The 13430-nt window shown below is 52.2% G+C and overlaps 3 protein-coding genes across 3 annotated transcripts; 1 reads left to right on the top strand and 2 right to left on the bottom strand.

Moving 5' to 3' along the window:
* Positions 1–184: 184 nt before the first annotated feature.
* Positions 185–6736, top strand: SCP_0208210 (Ras GTPase-activating-like protein; the record flags this gene model as incomplete). Its single annotated transcript, XM_027754733.1, has 16 exons — positions 185–1990; positions 2044–2121; positions 2176–2252; positions 2301–2503; positions 2560–4277; positions 4330–4521; positions 4570–4690; positions 4740–4855; positions 4913–4998; positions 5051–5241; positions 5295–5434; positions 5486–5624; positions 5675–5912; positions 5961–6242; positions 6295–6672; positions 6724–6736. The coding sequence occupies 16 exons, from the start codon at positions 185–187 to the stop codon at positions 6734–6736; spliced, it is 5778 nt and encodes a 1925-aa protein (XP_027610534.1).
* Positions 6737–7038: 302 nt separating this feature from the next.
* SCP_0208220 (predicted protein) lies at positions 7039–9708 on the bottom strand (the record flags this gene model as incomplete). The annotated part of the gene is made up of 9 exons (XM_027754734.1): positions 7039–7089; positions 7140–7199; positions 7250–7744; positions 7808–7841; positions 7916–8238; positions 8289–8380; positions 8439–8799; positions 8868–9595; positions 9645–9708. 9 exons carry the CDS (start codon positions 9706–9708, stop codon positions 7039–7041), a joined length of 2208 nt encoding a protein of 735 aa, XP_027610535.1.
* Positions 9709–9956: 248 nt separating this feature from the next.
* On the bottom strand, positions 9957–13291 carry SCP_0208230 (Heat shock protein 90 homolog; the record flags this gene model as incomplete). The annotated part of the gene is made up of 18 exons (XM_027754735.1): positions 9957–10221; positions 10274–10508; positions 10563–10649; positions 10706–10810; positions 10869–10921; positions 10974–11119; positions 11174–11206; positions 11266–11528; positions 11597–11736; positions 11785–11934; positions 11988–12218; positions 12268–12489; positions 12538–12647; positions 12709–12752; positions 12807–12970; positions 13020–13034; positions 13088–13125; positions 13187–13291. The coding sequence occupies 18 exons, from the start codon at positions 13289–13291 to the stop codon at positions 9957–9959; spliced, it is 2406 nt and encodes an 801-aa protein (XP_027610536.1).
* Positions 13292–13430: the final 139 nt, after the last annotated feature.

The following is a 13430-nucleotide window of genomic DNA, read 5'->3' on the forward strand; positions in this document are numbered from 1 at the left end:
CGTAGTTGCAACAGGGACTTTTTGCGAAAAGGTTACAGGCCCATTTCCATAACAGACGGTTTCCTCGACTCGGAAGTCTCCGACGGGTCAATGCTCACTTATTCTCCCATACATCCCTTCCGCTCTTGTCTTTTCACTGTCCTTATCAACTCACGACTTACGATTTCACGACATAAACTTCGCAATGGAGCGCTCTGATTCCGTTTCGTCCACCAACTCCAAATCCAGCTCCCCCGCCGTTGGACCGTTCGCATATCAGACGCGTCTCCTCGAGCGCACATCCTCTCGCTCCAGCGGTGCTTCTCTCACTCGAAACGCTACGCAGTCGAGAAACACCATCTTGTCTTCTCCCACCGGAAATGGATCAACCCCCAATGCAACGAGGAGATGGACGCCGTCGCATCGCGTTGGAGGCAGCCTCGACATCGTCCGGGGTAAGTGGGAGGAGCGCTCCAAAGCTGAAGCAGCCCTCGAAGGTCGCACCTTACCCGAAGATCTTCATGCAGAACGTACGAATCTCCCAAATGTGTCTGCTACAGCATCGACAGAATCCCGCTCGAGATCTACTGATCGCGCCGAGTCCAGTTACGCTGCAGCGCGCCTCGAGTCGCCTACCCACCAGCGCACGCCCATTCCGCTGACGAAGCGGTACACAATGCCCGCACCCATTATCGCCTCTCCCCTGTCGCCCAATACTACAGGCGTGACGGTAGAGAGCCCCGACTCGCCTACATACTCGTCCGGGCCGCCCACACCGCAACGCATTCGTTTACCGGTGTCGAATCATCTGCCGTCCTCGTACCTCTCGCGCACGCCAACGGCGGAGCCGGATTCACCGCTTTCCTCGCGAATACGGCGGTCCAACACCCTAGACAGTGTGAGCACTGACCCCACGGGCTCGTCTGGAACTTCAGAGAAGTCCACTTCTTCCTCGTCTGGTCCTTCCCGAGTACCCGCCCCCGAAGCACCGTCGCCGAGTCCTGTCTACCGACGCCCAACCTCGCTGTATGCGGGGAGATTCTCTTCAACACCGTCGTCTCCAGAGAAGAATGATTCTCAAACACCATCGAGTGCCACATACTCTCGTGCCTCGTCCCTCTCTCCCGACAAACCGGCGCCCTCCTACGTATCGTCTGTGTCTTCCGCAATGTCGCCCACTCCGTACAGAAGCTCGTACATGGCGAACAAGAAGGCGTCGATGTACGGGGAGTCATTCACGGCCGGACGCCGACTCGGGCGCCACTTACCGCGGATCGCGAGCGGAGACGCACCGGAGGAGCCTGTCGAAGTGACGAAGGTCGTGAAGGAGCCGCCTCCCTTGGAGATACGCACTCGCCGAGAAGAGAGAGAGTTCAGGAACAGAGACTGGGAACCTACGTCTCCCGAGAAGCGCTCGGTGCGCAAAGACTGGGCATCGAGCTCTCCAGAGAAGCTCACAGAGCGCAGGGATTGGGCACCGAGCTCTCCGGAGAAGCTCACCGAGCGCAGAAGCTGGGTACCCAGCTCTCCAGAGAAACTCGCCGAGCGAAGAGATTGGGAGTCCGGCTCCCCAGATAAGCTCACTGAGCGTAGAGACCGGGCTCCCAGCTCACCCGAGAGACTCTCCGAGCGCCGCACGTGGGGCCCCACTTCGCCCGAGAAACTACTCGAGCGGGAACTGGGGGTCTCGGGGGTGCCGAACGCGGACGACGTGGTTGGAATCCCCGGGCGGCTGCGGCTGTCGCGCGACAAGGCGCCGAGCGCGCAGACGTCGCCCGCGCCGTCATCGCGGCTGACGCGCGGGCTGTGGGCGGACGTGCAACGGCACCTGCTGCAGGCGTACGAGTATCTGTGCCATGTGGGGGAGGCGCAGCAGTGGATAGAGGGGTGTCTGGACGAGGAGTTAGGCTTCGGAGTGGTCGAGATGGAAGAGGGCCTGCGGAACGGGGTCGTGTTGGCGAAGCTCGTGAGGGTGTTCCAGGGCGATGCGGCGGTGCGGAAGATCTACGAGGTGCCGAGTGTTTGTTTTGTCCGCGAACACGAGGACTCATGCTGTTTTATTAGGCGCCAAAGTTGGATTTCCGACATTCAGATAACATCAATTATTTCTTCACATTTGTACGCCAAGTTGGTCTTCCTGAGGTACGTTCGTTTGTCTACTGTTTGGGGAAACTGGGTTTTATGATTATATGCTAGGGATTCATCTTCGAGCTAACAGATCTCTACGAGAAGAAGAACTTCCCGAAAGTCATTTACTGCATTCATGCGCTCAGGTATGTGATCGTATCTTTCTCGATCATACGTACTCATCGCTCGCCTAGTCATTTACTTGCCCGTCGTGGTTTGGCTGAGCGGATAGGCAATCTCGTTGGCCATCTGCACTTCTCCGACGACCAACTCCAGAAGACCCAGAAAGGTCTCAAGGATGCGGGCGTTCCTATGCCTAATTTTGGTAACATAGGCCGAGAACTGGCGAAGGAAATCAACGAAGAACCCGAAGAGGACCAGGAGACTGAGGATGAACGTGTGTATCCTTGAGTCTGCCCGCGAAATTCCCACTGATATATGCTGGCCCTTCAGGACGCGATCGCCTCCTCCTTGAGAGCGAGGACTGCGTTGTCGCGACGCAGGCGATCGCACGCAGCTTCTTGGCTAGGAAAGCACAGGCAACGCAGCACGCACGATTACGGCTTGCGGAGCGATACGTCCCCAAGTTGCAAGCCCAGTGTCGAGCAACGTTGATTCGTCGGCGTCTGGAAATTGAACGCCGAGAGCGTACCAATTTAGGCCCATGGATCCTCGCCATTCAGTCTCATGCGCGAGGCGTGCTAGCCCGGCGTGCATGGCGGTCATATCTCAAACAGGTGGGAGCTTCGAAGGTGTGGGCAACTAAAGTCCAGGCACAGGCGCGAGGTGTTCTGCAGCGCAGGAAGTTCTTGAAACTGAAGAATGCAATCCGGAGTGTCAGAGTCTCTGTTGTGAAGCTGCAGTCGCTAGCGCGTGCGCGGATCACTCAGAAGACACATCGCGAGCTCACCAAAGCGTTTGCGGCGCCGCTGATCATGTACACCATCGTCGACTTGCAGGCACATGCGCGTGGTGCCTTGGCCCGGCTGAGGCTCGCGCGGCAGTTGAAACTCTTGCAGCGAGCTGTGCCGACTGTGGTCAAGTTACAAGCCCATGCAAGAGGCGTCATTGTGCGGCGTCATGTCCATGCTCAGCTCGTTAAGCTGGGGAACGTAACGGACGTTGTCATCAGGGTCCAAGCTGCAGTTCGGACGTTCCTTGCTCGCAAGCGACTACTCACTCTGATTCGTGGTCTGAGGAAGGCGACGCCTGCCTTGATTGGCTTGCAGGCTCGTGCTCGTGCTAACCTTGCGCGGCAGCATCACAAGTCCATGCATAAGGCACTTTCCGAGGTTAAGATTGTTTCGTCCGTCGGAGGTTTCCAGGCACTCGCTCGCGCCGCTCTGGCGCGCAACCGACACCGTGAACAAGCCAAGCGCCTGGAATTCATCGAACCGGATGTCGTTGGCCTCCAAGCGGTCGTCCGTGGTGCTCTCGTTCGTCAGGAGTATCGTGCATGGCGTGACCACCTCAGAAGGAGCCATCCCCACGCAACGATATTGCAGGCAATGCTACGAGGCGTGCTACAGCGAAGGAAGTTCCATGCGAAGATGCAGTATTACCGCTCTAACCTCGACAAGATTGTCCAGATCCAATCTCTCTTCCGTGCTAAAGAGACCCGCGAACAATACCGCCAGCTTACACTGGGCACGAATGTCAGTGTTGGCACGATCAAGAACTTCGTGCACCTTCTGGACGACTCAGAGGGGGACTTCCAGGAGGAGATCAAGGTCGAGCGGCTGCGGCAAGATGTCGTAAAGCGCATCAGGGAGAATCAGGCATTGGAGAACGATGTCAATGAGCTGGACGTCAAGATTGCGCTTGTAGTGCAGAACGTGAAGAGCTTTGAAGAGCTCACCAAAGTCCGACGGAGATTGGGTGCCGATAGTGCAGCAGTGCATGCTGCCAGGGCATCGGTTCTCGCTGCTCATGGTGATCCTTTTGCTGGGCCCAGTGCACTAGATCGGTCGGCCAAGCATAAACTGGAGTTGTATCAGCAACTTTTCTACCTCTTGCAAACGAAAGGCGAATATTTGACAAGACTCTTTTCGCGAATGTCAACTGAGAAAGACTGGGAAAAGAATCGCCGGCTCACTGAACGGGTGGTTTTGACGCTTTTTGGCTATGGGCAAGATCGCCGTGAAGAGTATCTGCTTTTGAAATTCTTCCAGGTCTGTTTCGTGTATCATTATCCTGCGGCCAGCGCTGACTGCAGTGGTTTAGACTGCGATCCATGAGGAAACGTCGAATGCGTTGTCTGTGGAAGACATTACGCGAGCACATCCAATGTTCATCAACGTCGCAGTGCATTACTTGCGACCAAAGCAGATGCCGTACATCCGCGAGACTTTCCAAAGCGTTATTCGTGGGATCTTGGACTCCGAGGATCTTGATCTGGAGACAGACCCCGTGGTGGTAAATTGTATTATTCCATTTTGTTACTGGTTATTTATCTTTCTCCAGATCTATCGTGGGAGACTCGAACTAGAGGAGATGCGATCTGGCGTACCCTCAACGAAACCAAAGGATGTCTCGTTCCGTCAAGCTCTGAATGATCCCGATACTCGGGCGGAGTACATTCGGCGTAAGCGATATCATGAAATGAAGAGTGAAACTTACTAGTTTGTATCTAGATCTGCAGGTTCTACAGTGGTGGACAGAGGAATTTGTAAAGGCAATTACTCAGTCTATCCAGCTGATGCCATACGGAATGCGATGCCTCGCCAGAGAAACCCTCACCGCTGTACGAGTAAGTGATTTGTGAGGGATTCGTACATGATCAGATCGTTTCTGATGCGAGGATTAGAACAAATTCCCTGAAGCCTCTCACGAAGCTTGCGCTGCCTGCATTGCAAGATTGGTCTACTACAGATTCATTAACCCTGCGATCATGTACGATTCCGAAGTTGTTCCTAAAGTCCCTCTGACAATATCCCTCTCACAGCACTCCGGAGACGTTCGACATTGTATCAAATACTATTGATATTGCGTCTCGAAAGAACCTAGCTCAAATATCCAAGATGCTGACACAAATTACCGCAGGTGCTGAGTTCGGGGATGATGCACCCATTTTCATACCGGTGAACGACTATGTGAGGAAGACCATCAAACAGATTGTGTCTTGGCTTCTAGAAGGTCAGCATGCTGTGACATCATTCACGCACTCGTCGCTCACTCCGACAATATAGTCGCAAATGTTCCGGACGCTGAGACCGAGTTTCACGCCCATGAATTTCTGGACGCGACCGTTCAACCAAAAGCAATCTACATTTCGCCCAACGAGGTCTACTCAATACATACTCTTCTATCACAGTACATGGATCATTTGGTAGGACTATTTGTCGATACAGAGACGTTATCACTGATGCATCTCACACAGGCTCCCGCACGCGACGATATCCTTAGAGTCATACTGACTGAATTGGAAGGGGTGCCCAATATTGGAAGTGAAGAGTTGAACGATGCTCGTGATACCGCCATCGAGCTTCAGCTAACTAACCGCTTTGCGCATGTTAAAGGTCAGTTTCAGAATCACTACGCTTCATCTATCCTAACATCCTTGTATCAGATCCAGGTGCCGATGAGAAAGCACTGTGGGTACAAGCGAAGAGGGCCGTCCTTGCCATTTTGCGCGTACAGCCTGCTAAAGATCTCGTCGAGTCTCTGATGCAACCTGTCACTGACGAGCATGAGCTACTTTGGGATCGGATCATAGAAGAGATGGAACGCGAGCAATACCGTCAGCAAAGGCGCATGCCATCTACTACAGCGGGAGATTCCGCATACCGACTCGAGGACATTCGATCGTGAGTATTACCTTCCATATCTCAGTTATACTCTCTGACTTGGACCAGAATGACCTTCCGCGAAGTCAAAGCTCATGCAATCTATTTCTTGCTTGAACTTGAGAAATTGGGTCGAATCTCGAGGATGGACGGATACCAAGGCATTCTCAACGCCATCGCAGGCGATGTGCGTAGCAAGAATCGTAGACGCGTGCAAAGACAACACGAAAAAGAGAGCATGGAAGAGGCGCTGAAATACCTCGCCGAGCGCAAAAAATACTTTGAGGAGCAAATCAATAGCTATCACAGTTACGTGGAGACCTCTATGAGCACGATGCAGCGGGGTAAAGGGTGAGCGGACACCATTTATTTCCCATAAGGTTTTGTACTGAAGAAGGAGCAGGAAGCGACGATTCGTTCTGCCTTTCACGCAACAGTATTTCCACATGCGCGATTTACAGAAGGCAGGAAAATCCCCACAGTTCGGTTCCTTCAAGTACAGTGCACAGCATTTCTACAAGAAGGGCATCTTGCTGTCAATTGACCAATTTTCTCCTCGTCAATTCGATAAGATCGATATCGTTATATCTTCCAACAGCGTCGGTGTGTTCACCTTCGAGGTCTTCAATCATGCGCTCGGTATAACCAACCGAGTAGCTAACGCTGATGTGAAGATGGAAGACCTCCTGCAAGCACAGTTCGAGAACCGTGCTTCTTTCTCGCTCTTCAACGGCTTAGCGAAGTTCAATCTCAATTTACTCCTATGGCAGATAAACAAAAAGTGGACTTTTTGCTTGCTCTTGTGGCCTTGTGCTGATGGACCTTCTGCTAGATTTTATGCTTGATCATAGTACTTTATTCATCTGCATACGTTCATGAAGCCTTGTCACGACCTTCAATGTCTTTATTATCTACCGCACGCATGCTTCAGGTTGTAATTAGGGCTCAAGCGCTCACATGTACCGGTACTAACTAGCTAACCCATGAAGTGTATCATTGCTCTGCTTTCACTGTTTTTATCCGCATGAAATACATTGTTTTCTCGTAGCAGTTCCTGAAGAGTAATTTGTGGGTTCACGTGCCGAGTTGTGCCAGCAGCCAAGATGAAGGATGTGAGTAGATTGTGCGATACATCGACAAGCATGAACTAAGAAACATGTACAGATAATTTGGGCGCAGAGAGTTGCGACAGATAGTCCTTTCAGCCGACGTTAGCGAAATCACTTCCAAATGAGTCCACCTACTCACCCTCAGCCATCTCTCTCGCTGCTCAGGAACATGGTCAAAGGCGAGATATCGCGCATCGTTCTGTTAACCTCATGATCTCGTCCGTTCACTCATAAATGGGTACAACTCACCTTTAAAACTTTGACCATCTCCTTCAGGTCGACAGTCTTTGCCAACGCCTTCATATCGACCTGCTCCTCCTCCGCATCCCCCTCCCCGAGATCATCGACTTTGATAGTTTCATCCACTCCCTTGCCGCCTATCTTACCCAGTCTGCCCCAGAACTCGATAAACGCATTCTCATTGAGCATCTGGTCGAACGCCAGTCGGGCCTGGTGCGCCCTCTCCCGCTGCCATCGTTCGTATTCTTGTTCTAGCCGGTTCACATCCAGCCCGAGTTTGGTGGCTGGCAGCGAGGACAGGATCGAAGGCACAGGCAGTTTCGCGAAGGGCGTGGCGAGCGAAGAGGCGTGCGACGCGAACAACATATGCAGGCTCGCGAGATGTCTGGAGTGTAGGGTATCAACGTGTGCGCGGAACAGATACAGTTGCTGATTCGGCGGAAGGCTTGAGCGAAGGAAACGTGGGTCAGTCTTCAGCTGTGGTAGTACACTGTCCCATGTGACCTAGAATAGATGCCACAGGAAACTACAGTCAGTGAACTGCACAATTTGGAGTAAGCCCCGTACCTGTGGATCTCGCACCGCGTCTGTTAGCATTGTTCTGCACCACAAACAAGGGAGAACACGTATGAGCGGCGCCAGAATACTGAAAGTTGCACAGTTTGTGCGCCGCACCTGAACTCCAGTTCGCTCTCCTCCTTGTTCAGACCCATCTTTGAACGACCGATATCAGCCTCTAACTTGTTCCAATCTGCCATAACTTGTCCTTCCCGCTGCTTCACTGCGCGTTCTGTCCTCTCACGTCGTCTGCGCTCTCGCTCTTCCTCATCTTCCTCTGTACGCTTCTCGAGGGAACCAGTAGCATCGCTAGCTGTATCCTTCGAGGTAGGTTGCGCAGTTTCTCCATGGGCTTTCAAGAACGTGCCAAATAATTCTTCCCGTAATGTAGAGGAGCCAACCGCGTTATAGCGTGGGTCTTGAGACACCTTATGCTTAACCTGCACGAAAATCAGTACGGGGGTGGGCATATATACTGTAGAAGTCATACATCTTTCCAAACAACACCGGCGTTCGCGATTCCACTTTCTTTCAGCAGCGCAAAGAAATCTGCCTCTGCTTTCTGCGCAGCTGCTCGTTTCTCTAGTCGTACAATTGTCAGCACGCAACGTTTGCAGTCAATCCAGTGTTCCTGACTTACTTTCACCGAGTTCTTTGAGATATTCTCTGAATCGCTTCTCTCGCTCCCGATCGTCTCGACCCCATCCGAAGAATCGTCGGTCCTTCCTCCACTGTCTGCGCCACTCTGTCCAACTCGTTCTCGTACTTTTCACTTCATCTCGCATTAGATGCTCAAACTCTTCTTTGGGGTTCGCAACTTCTTTATCTTTCTTAACTTGAGATTGTCGCAGCTCACGAGCGCGGTCGCGGCAATATTCATCGAATGCTTCTCGTCGGGCAGAAACTGAAGGTAAGAGCACATAACGCGGGTCAGAGATGAACAGTGGGAGAGACATATCCCAAGGATGGAGAGGATTGACATCCTTCTCTCGCAGAAGAGTCTGTCACCATTATCACGCGCTGTTAGTCACCACTTCAGAAAACAGAGTATGAGTCGTGGCCTACTGACCTTGAATAAAGCCTTGGCCTCGTCGACAGAGAGATCTACCCGGTCGGGCATGCTCAGCTGTGGTATGCTCTTCTCCGCCTGAGCTTGCGCCTGCTTGGTCTCTTCTTCCTGTCGTTTTGTCTCCTCCTGTTTTTTCCGTTCCTCGTTCGCCTCAGCAGCCAATTGAGCTGCAGCTTCCCGCTGCCAGTCTTCTTCTTCCTCACTCTCGCTTTCCTCCTCTTGGTCCTCCTCTTGGTCCTCCTCTTGGTCCTCCTCTTGGTCCTCTGCGTCGTCTGTCCTCGCCTTCTTCGAGATGACGAACTCGTCCACCGGGACCTCTTCAGCCTTCCGTTTCCCCACCATATCACGCACCTCCGACTTTATTCGCTCGATCTCCGATGCCCTCTCCTCGACCCTCCTCGCCTCGCGTTCCGCCTTCTCCTTCTCCTCCAGCTCCTCCCTCAGTTGTGCCTCTTCCTCCTCCTTCTCCAGCGCTTCAACGTCATCTAGGATCTCCTCCGGAACAGTCCACACGCTCTGCTTCTTCACTGTGTGCGTGTAGAATATGTTGCCCTCCGTGGTCTTGACGCGCAACCACTCAGTCCCGGGTATAGGCGTCTTCACAAGAGGCTTCTCCTTCTTTCTCTTCTTCTGCGGCACTGCTGCGGGCATAGGAAACGGTGGTAATGGCCGGACATAGGTGGATTCTTGTGTTTGTGTATTAAAGTAGTAGGGTTGTCCAGTAGGGCCTAAACTAATGTGAGCTCAAAAGTGCCAGAACAAAGTTACCTTGCTCACTCATGTGTTCTGTCCAACCTAGAGGTAACGGCGGCGGTGCCATGGGTACCAAAGGTGCAGACATATCTTCGGATGGTTCGTGATATACAGAACGTTACGGCAACGTGCTAGGCGGTATCAAAGACCCGCAGAGACGATCGGAAACAGAGCTGCTTGTGTGCCTAGGGTAACGCTACAGGATGAAGTGAAGGACGACTGAAGCGTCACGGTCATTGCTCAGATCTCCGATCTCATGCCGCACAAATGCGGCAAGTCACGTAGTTCGCCAGCCACACCATCCGCTATAGACATTCAGGTCCGCGTCAGATAATCTTACAACTCGTCATGATGACCAGAAGGATTGACAGGGTTTCCCTCCTCATCGATCTCCTCCATTTCCACCTGGAACATCTCAGGCTGGTTCCCCGCCCTGAACGCACCCGGCGTGTACTCTGGCCACTCCGCGTTCTTGAGCTCCTCTTCCACATCTACTATAACAGGGTCAACTGGAGGCGCTGGTTTCACGGTGGTATCGGTAGATGCAGTCTCGGAGACACCCAGCGATCGTCGAAGAATGCGGTCGACTCTTGTGAAGAACCTACCCGACGAAGGTCAATACAGTGGAGAAGCATACTTAAGGTGTCACCTACTCGTTTGAATCGGGAACGCCAAAGCCCGAACGAACCAGTGCGCCATCAATCAGTACGGAGGCTACCTCCTGTAGCTCTGCTTCTGCCTCGAGATCCCGTTCGTCTTCCTCCGTAGGCAGTTGCTGTACTCGGCGTAACAAACCCTGGACGAGGGGTGAACGTGGGTTGATTTCCAAGACCTTTTGTTTCTTTGCGAATTCATGCATAGAGCTCCTGGCGCCCTTTTGTGCAGAGCCTGCGAACGATGCTTTAGACAATTGGGAGAGGACATCAGCTTGGTTGGGCTTACTCATCATCCTTTCAACGTTCGCGGTGTAGCCGTACATGTCGGCAACGACAGCGCATGAACTGGCAACCAAGCGGTTGGAGATTAGGACTGACCATGCCTCGTTATGAGACGAGATCCACGCGAGCGCGACACGACACGCTTACCATCCCGAAAGATGTCACCCGCTTCCTTCTTCAACCAATCCAGAAGAGGTTGAAACTCCTCGGTCAATGCCTGCTGTTCTGCTCTCTCCTCGGCTGGACTCATCTCTTGGGAAGTGTAATTTTCAGCTTGCCTGGACACATAGAGGAGACGCATCGGTCATACCTTCGTCACCGAACTTCAGTCCCGCCTTGGCGACATCCTGGAACGGAAGTTTCCTATCACGCGTCATCAGAACAGCCACGTTCACGATGTGCTCGATATGCTCACTTGTACGCTCGTAGATTTTGGACGAAGATCTCGTCCAGCGGTTCGGTGAGCAGGAAGACCTCATATCCCCGAGCATGGAGTTTCTCGATGAAGACACTCTTAGCGAGGACCTCAGGCGAGCTCCCCATATCTGCGAGATAGAATATCTGCACAAAACTCTAGCTATACACCAGATCAAGAGCGGGAAATGCATAACCCACCTGTTTTTGCCCCTTCTTCTTATTCTCGACATACTGGATTTTAAAGCAAGCGTCTTAGCATTTAAAGAACAGCAATATGAGGATGCACGCACCTCATCCAGCGACGTGTTGTTCCGTTGATTGGTCGTGAATCTGGTAAGCGCTACCAACTTCTCGCTGTTCCGGTTGTCCTCCACAGCACCAAGTTTGAACACGTTGCCATACACCTTCTGCAACTCGGCGTATTTCTCAGAATCTTCATCCTGTATCCGCTTGAGCATCTGGAGGACATGTCGGAGGATAATCTGTCTGATTTGCTTCAGGAAACGCGTGGACTGAAGCATCTCGCGGGAGACGTTGAGGGGAAGATCTTCAGCTAGATGATGAATATTACCGCAGGGTGAGATGCGATGGGTAGAAGTGACATAGGCGTACGGAACTTACCATCAACCACGACCTTGACCCAGTTAGCCCACTTTGGTAGAGCATCTTCTCCCAAGTCCGACGTTATGAAGACGCGCTTGACCATGAGCCGAATGTCCCTGGAAGTGCTCTGAAGTGGGTTCTGCCAGTACGAATCGTCCCTAAATAGATCTCAGGCTGTGAAGACGGACGAGTGAATCGGTACTCACAGCCGGGAAGGAATATAGATGATCGCACGGAAGGACACTCCAGTGCCTGAGTCCCCAGAGAAGTGGTGCCATGCCAACGGCTTCTCGTAGTCCTTGAAGGTAGCCTGGTAGAACAGTTCGTACTCCTCTTCCGAAACAGTCTTGGGATCACTGAAGACGGTAGAGTGAGTTCTAATCAGCGTCGTTATCCTGATACAGCGTACCGCATCCAGATGGGGGGCTGCGAGTTCATATGGATCCACTCGTCCACGGTTACAGACTTCGTCTTAGGCATCTCCTCCTTGGCTTCACTGACGTCCTCAACGACAGCCTCGTCCTCATCGACATCATCCTGAGTAGTTTCGGATTCGCTTGCTTCCTCTTCAGGAACCTGTTCAGTCCTCTGAGTAAAGAGATAGATAGGGAAGGCGGAGGAAAACAAGGAGTGCTTCTCACTTCACGAAGCCATCAGATCGCGTAATAAAAAAAGCGCGTGACACGTACACCAGATCAGTGATCTTGTGGGGATCCAGATACTCCAAAGCTTCATCCTTCAAGATAAGAGTGATCTCAGTTCCGCGGCCGAGTGTGTTGCCACGTGGATCTGGATAGGTATCGAAAGAACTCTCCTCCGCCGAGGAACTGAAGGTGTATTGTTTTGGTTCCGGATCCTTGGAAGACTTTGCAGCAAGTGACGAGACATAGACCTGATCAGCAACCAGGAAACTGTGGATTATTAGAAACATGAAGAGCGGACCTGGCAGATACAGGTACCTGCTATAGAATCCAAGACCGAAGGCACCAATCAAGTTACCTGTGCCAGTCGTATCGGTACTTTCAGCTCTTGCAAGAAAGTCGGACGTTCCCGACTTCGCCAGCGTTCCCTGCATTGCAACGGGCATCAAGGATTGTCACAAGCAACCAGCAACCATCGCATAGGCGTACGAGATTATTTATCAGTTCTTCTTCGGTCATTCCAATTCCGGTATCTGAAAGCACATTGATCAGACACCAAAACTTGTGGACATCGTGTCGTAACTTACCAGTGATCACGATACGACCGGCACCATCTTCATCCTTGTACGCCTTAATGGTAATGTTCAAGTCCTCTGCGCCAGACAGAACCTCCTTGTCCATAAGCGAAGTCAGACGCAGCTTCTCCAGCGCATCGTTCGCGTTTGAAATCAATTCACGCAAGAAGACATCCCTGTAAAAGTTGAGACGTGGAAAGTCATTGCTCATGCATTACGGGGTACCTGTGGGAGTAAAGACTAGATGGGGATGTCAAAAACAAGCACGGAGACGGTAGCTTGAGCGAATCTACCTGTTGATGACTATCTTGCGGAGACGTGCAACATCACTCTGATACACGGATACTTTGTTACCACACGGTGCCTGCTCATACACTTTTGAACGGACTCACTTGATAGTCGTGCTTCTGCTTGGGTGTGTCTGCTGAGTTTTGGGCGAACGTCAGGATAGAAGATAATACTAAGGTCAGCAGGAGCACGCGGAATATCCGCAACATAGCTGGGTTAGTCTCCGCTATGTAAAGAACGAGAGATGGGTTAGTGATTATGCACCCAGTGGTCGCGGACAGCGCGAGTGACGTGTCCAAGACGTGTCCAGCTTCGCGGTCACGAGACCAATCTGGTGACGTTTTCGCC

This window comes from Sparassis crispa (assembly GCF_003851025.1).
Source record: "Sparassis crispa DNA, contig_000001F, whole genome shotgun sequence".
Classification (NCBI taxonomy): domain Eukaryota; kingdom Fungi; phylum Basidiomycota; class Agaricomycetes; order Polyporales; family Sparassidaceae; genus Sparassis; species Sparassis crispa.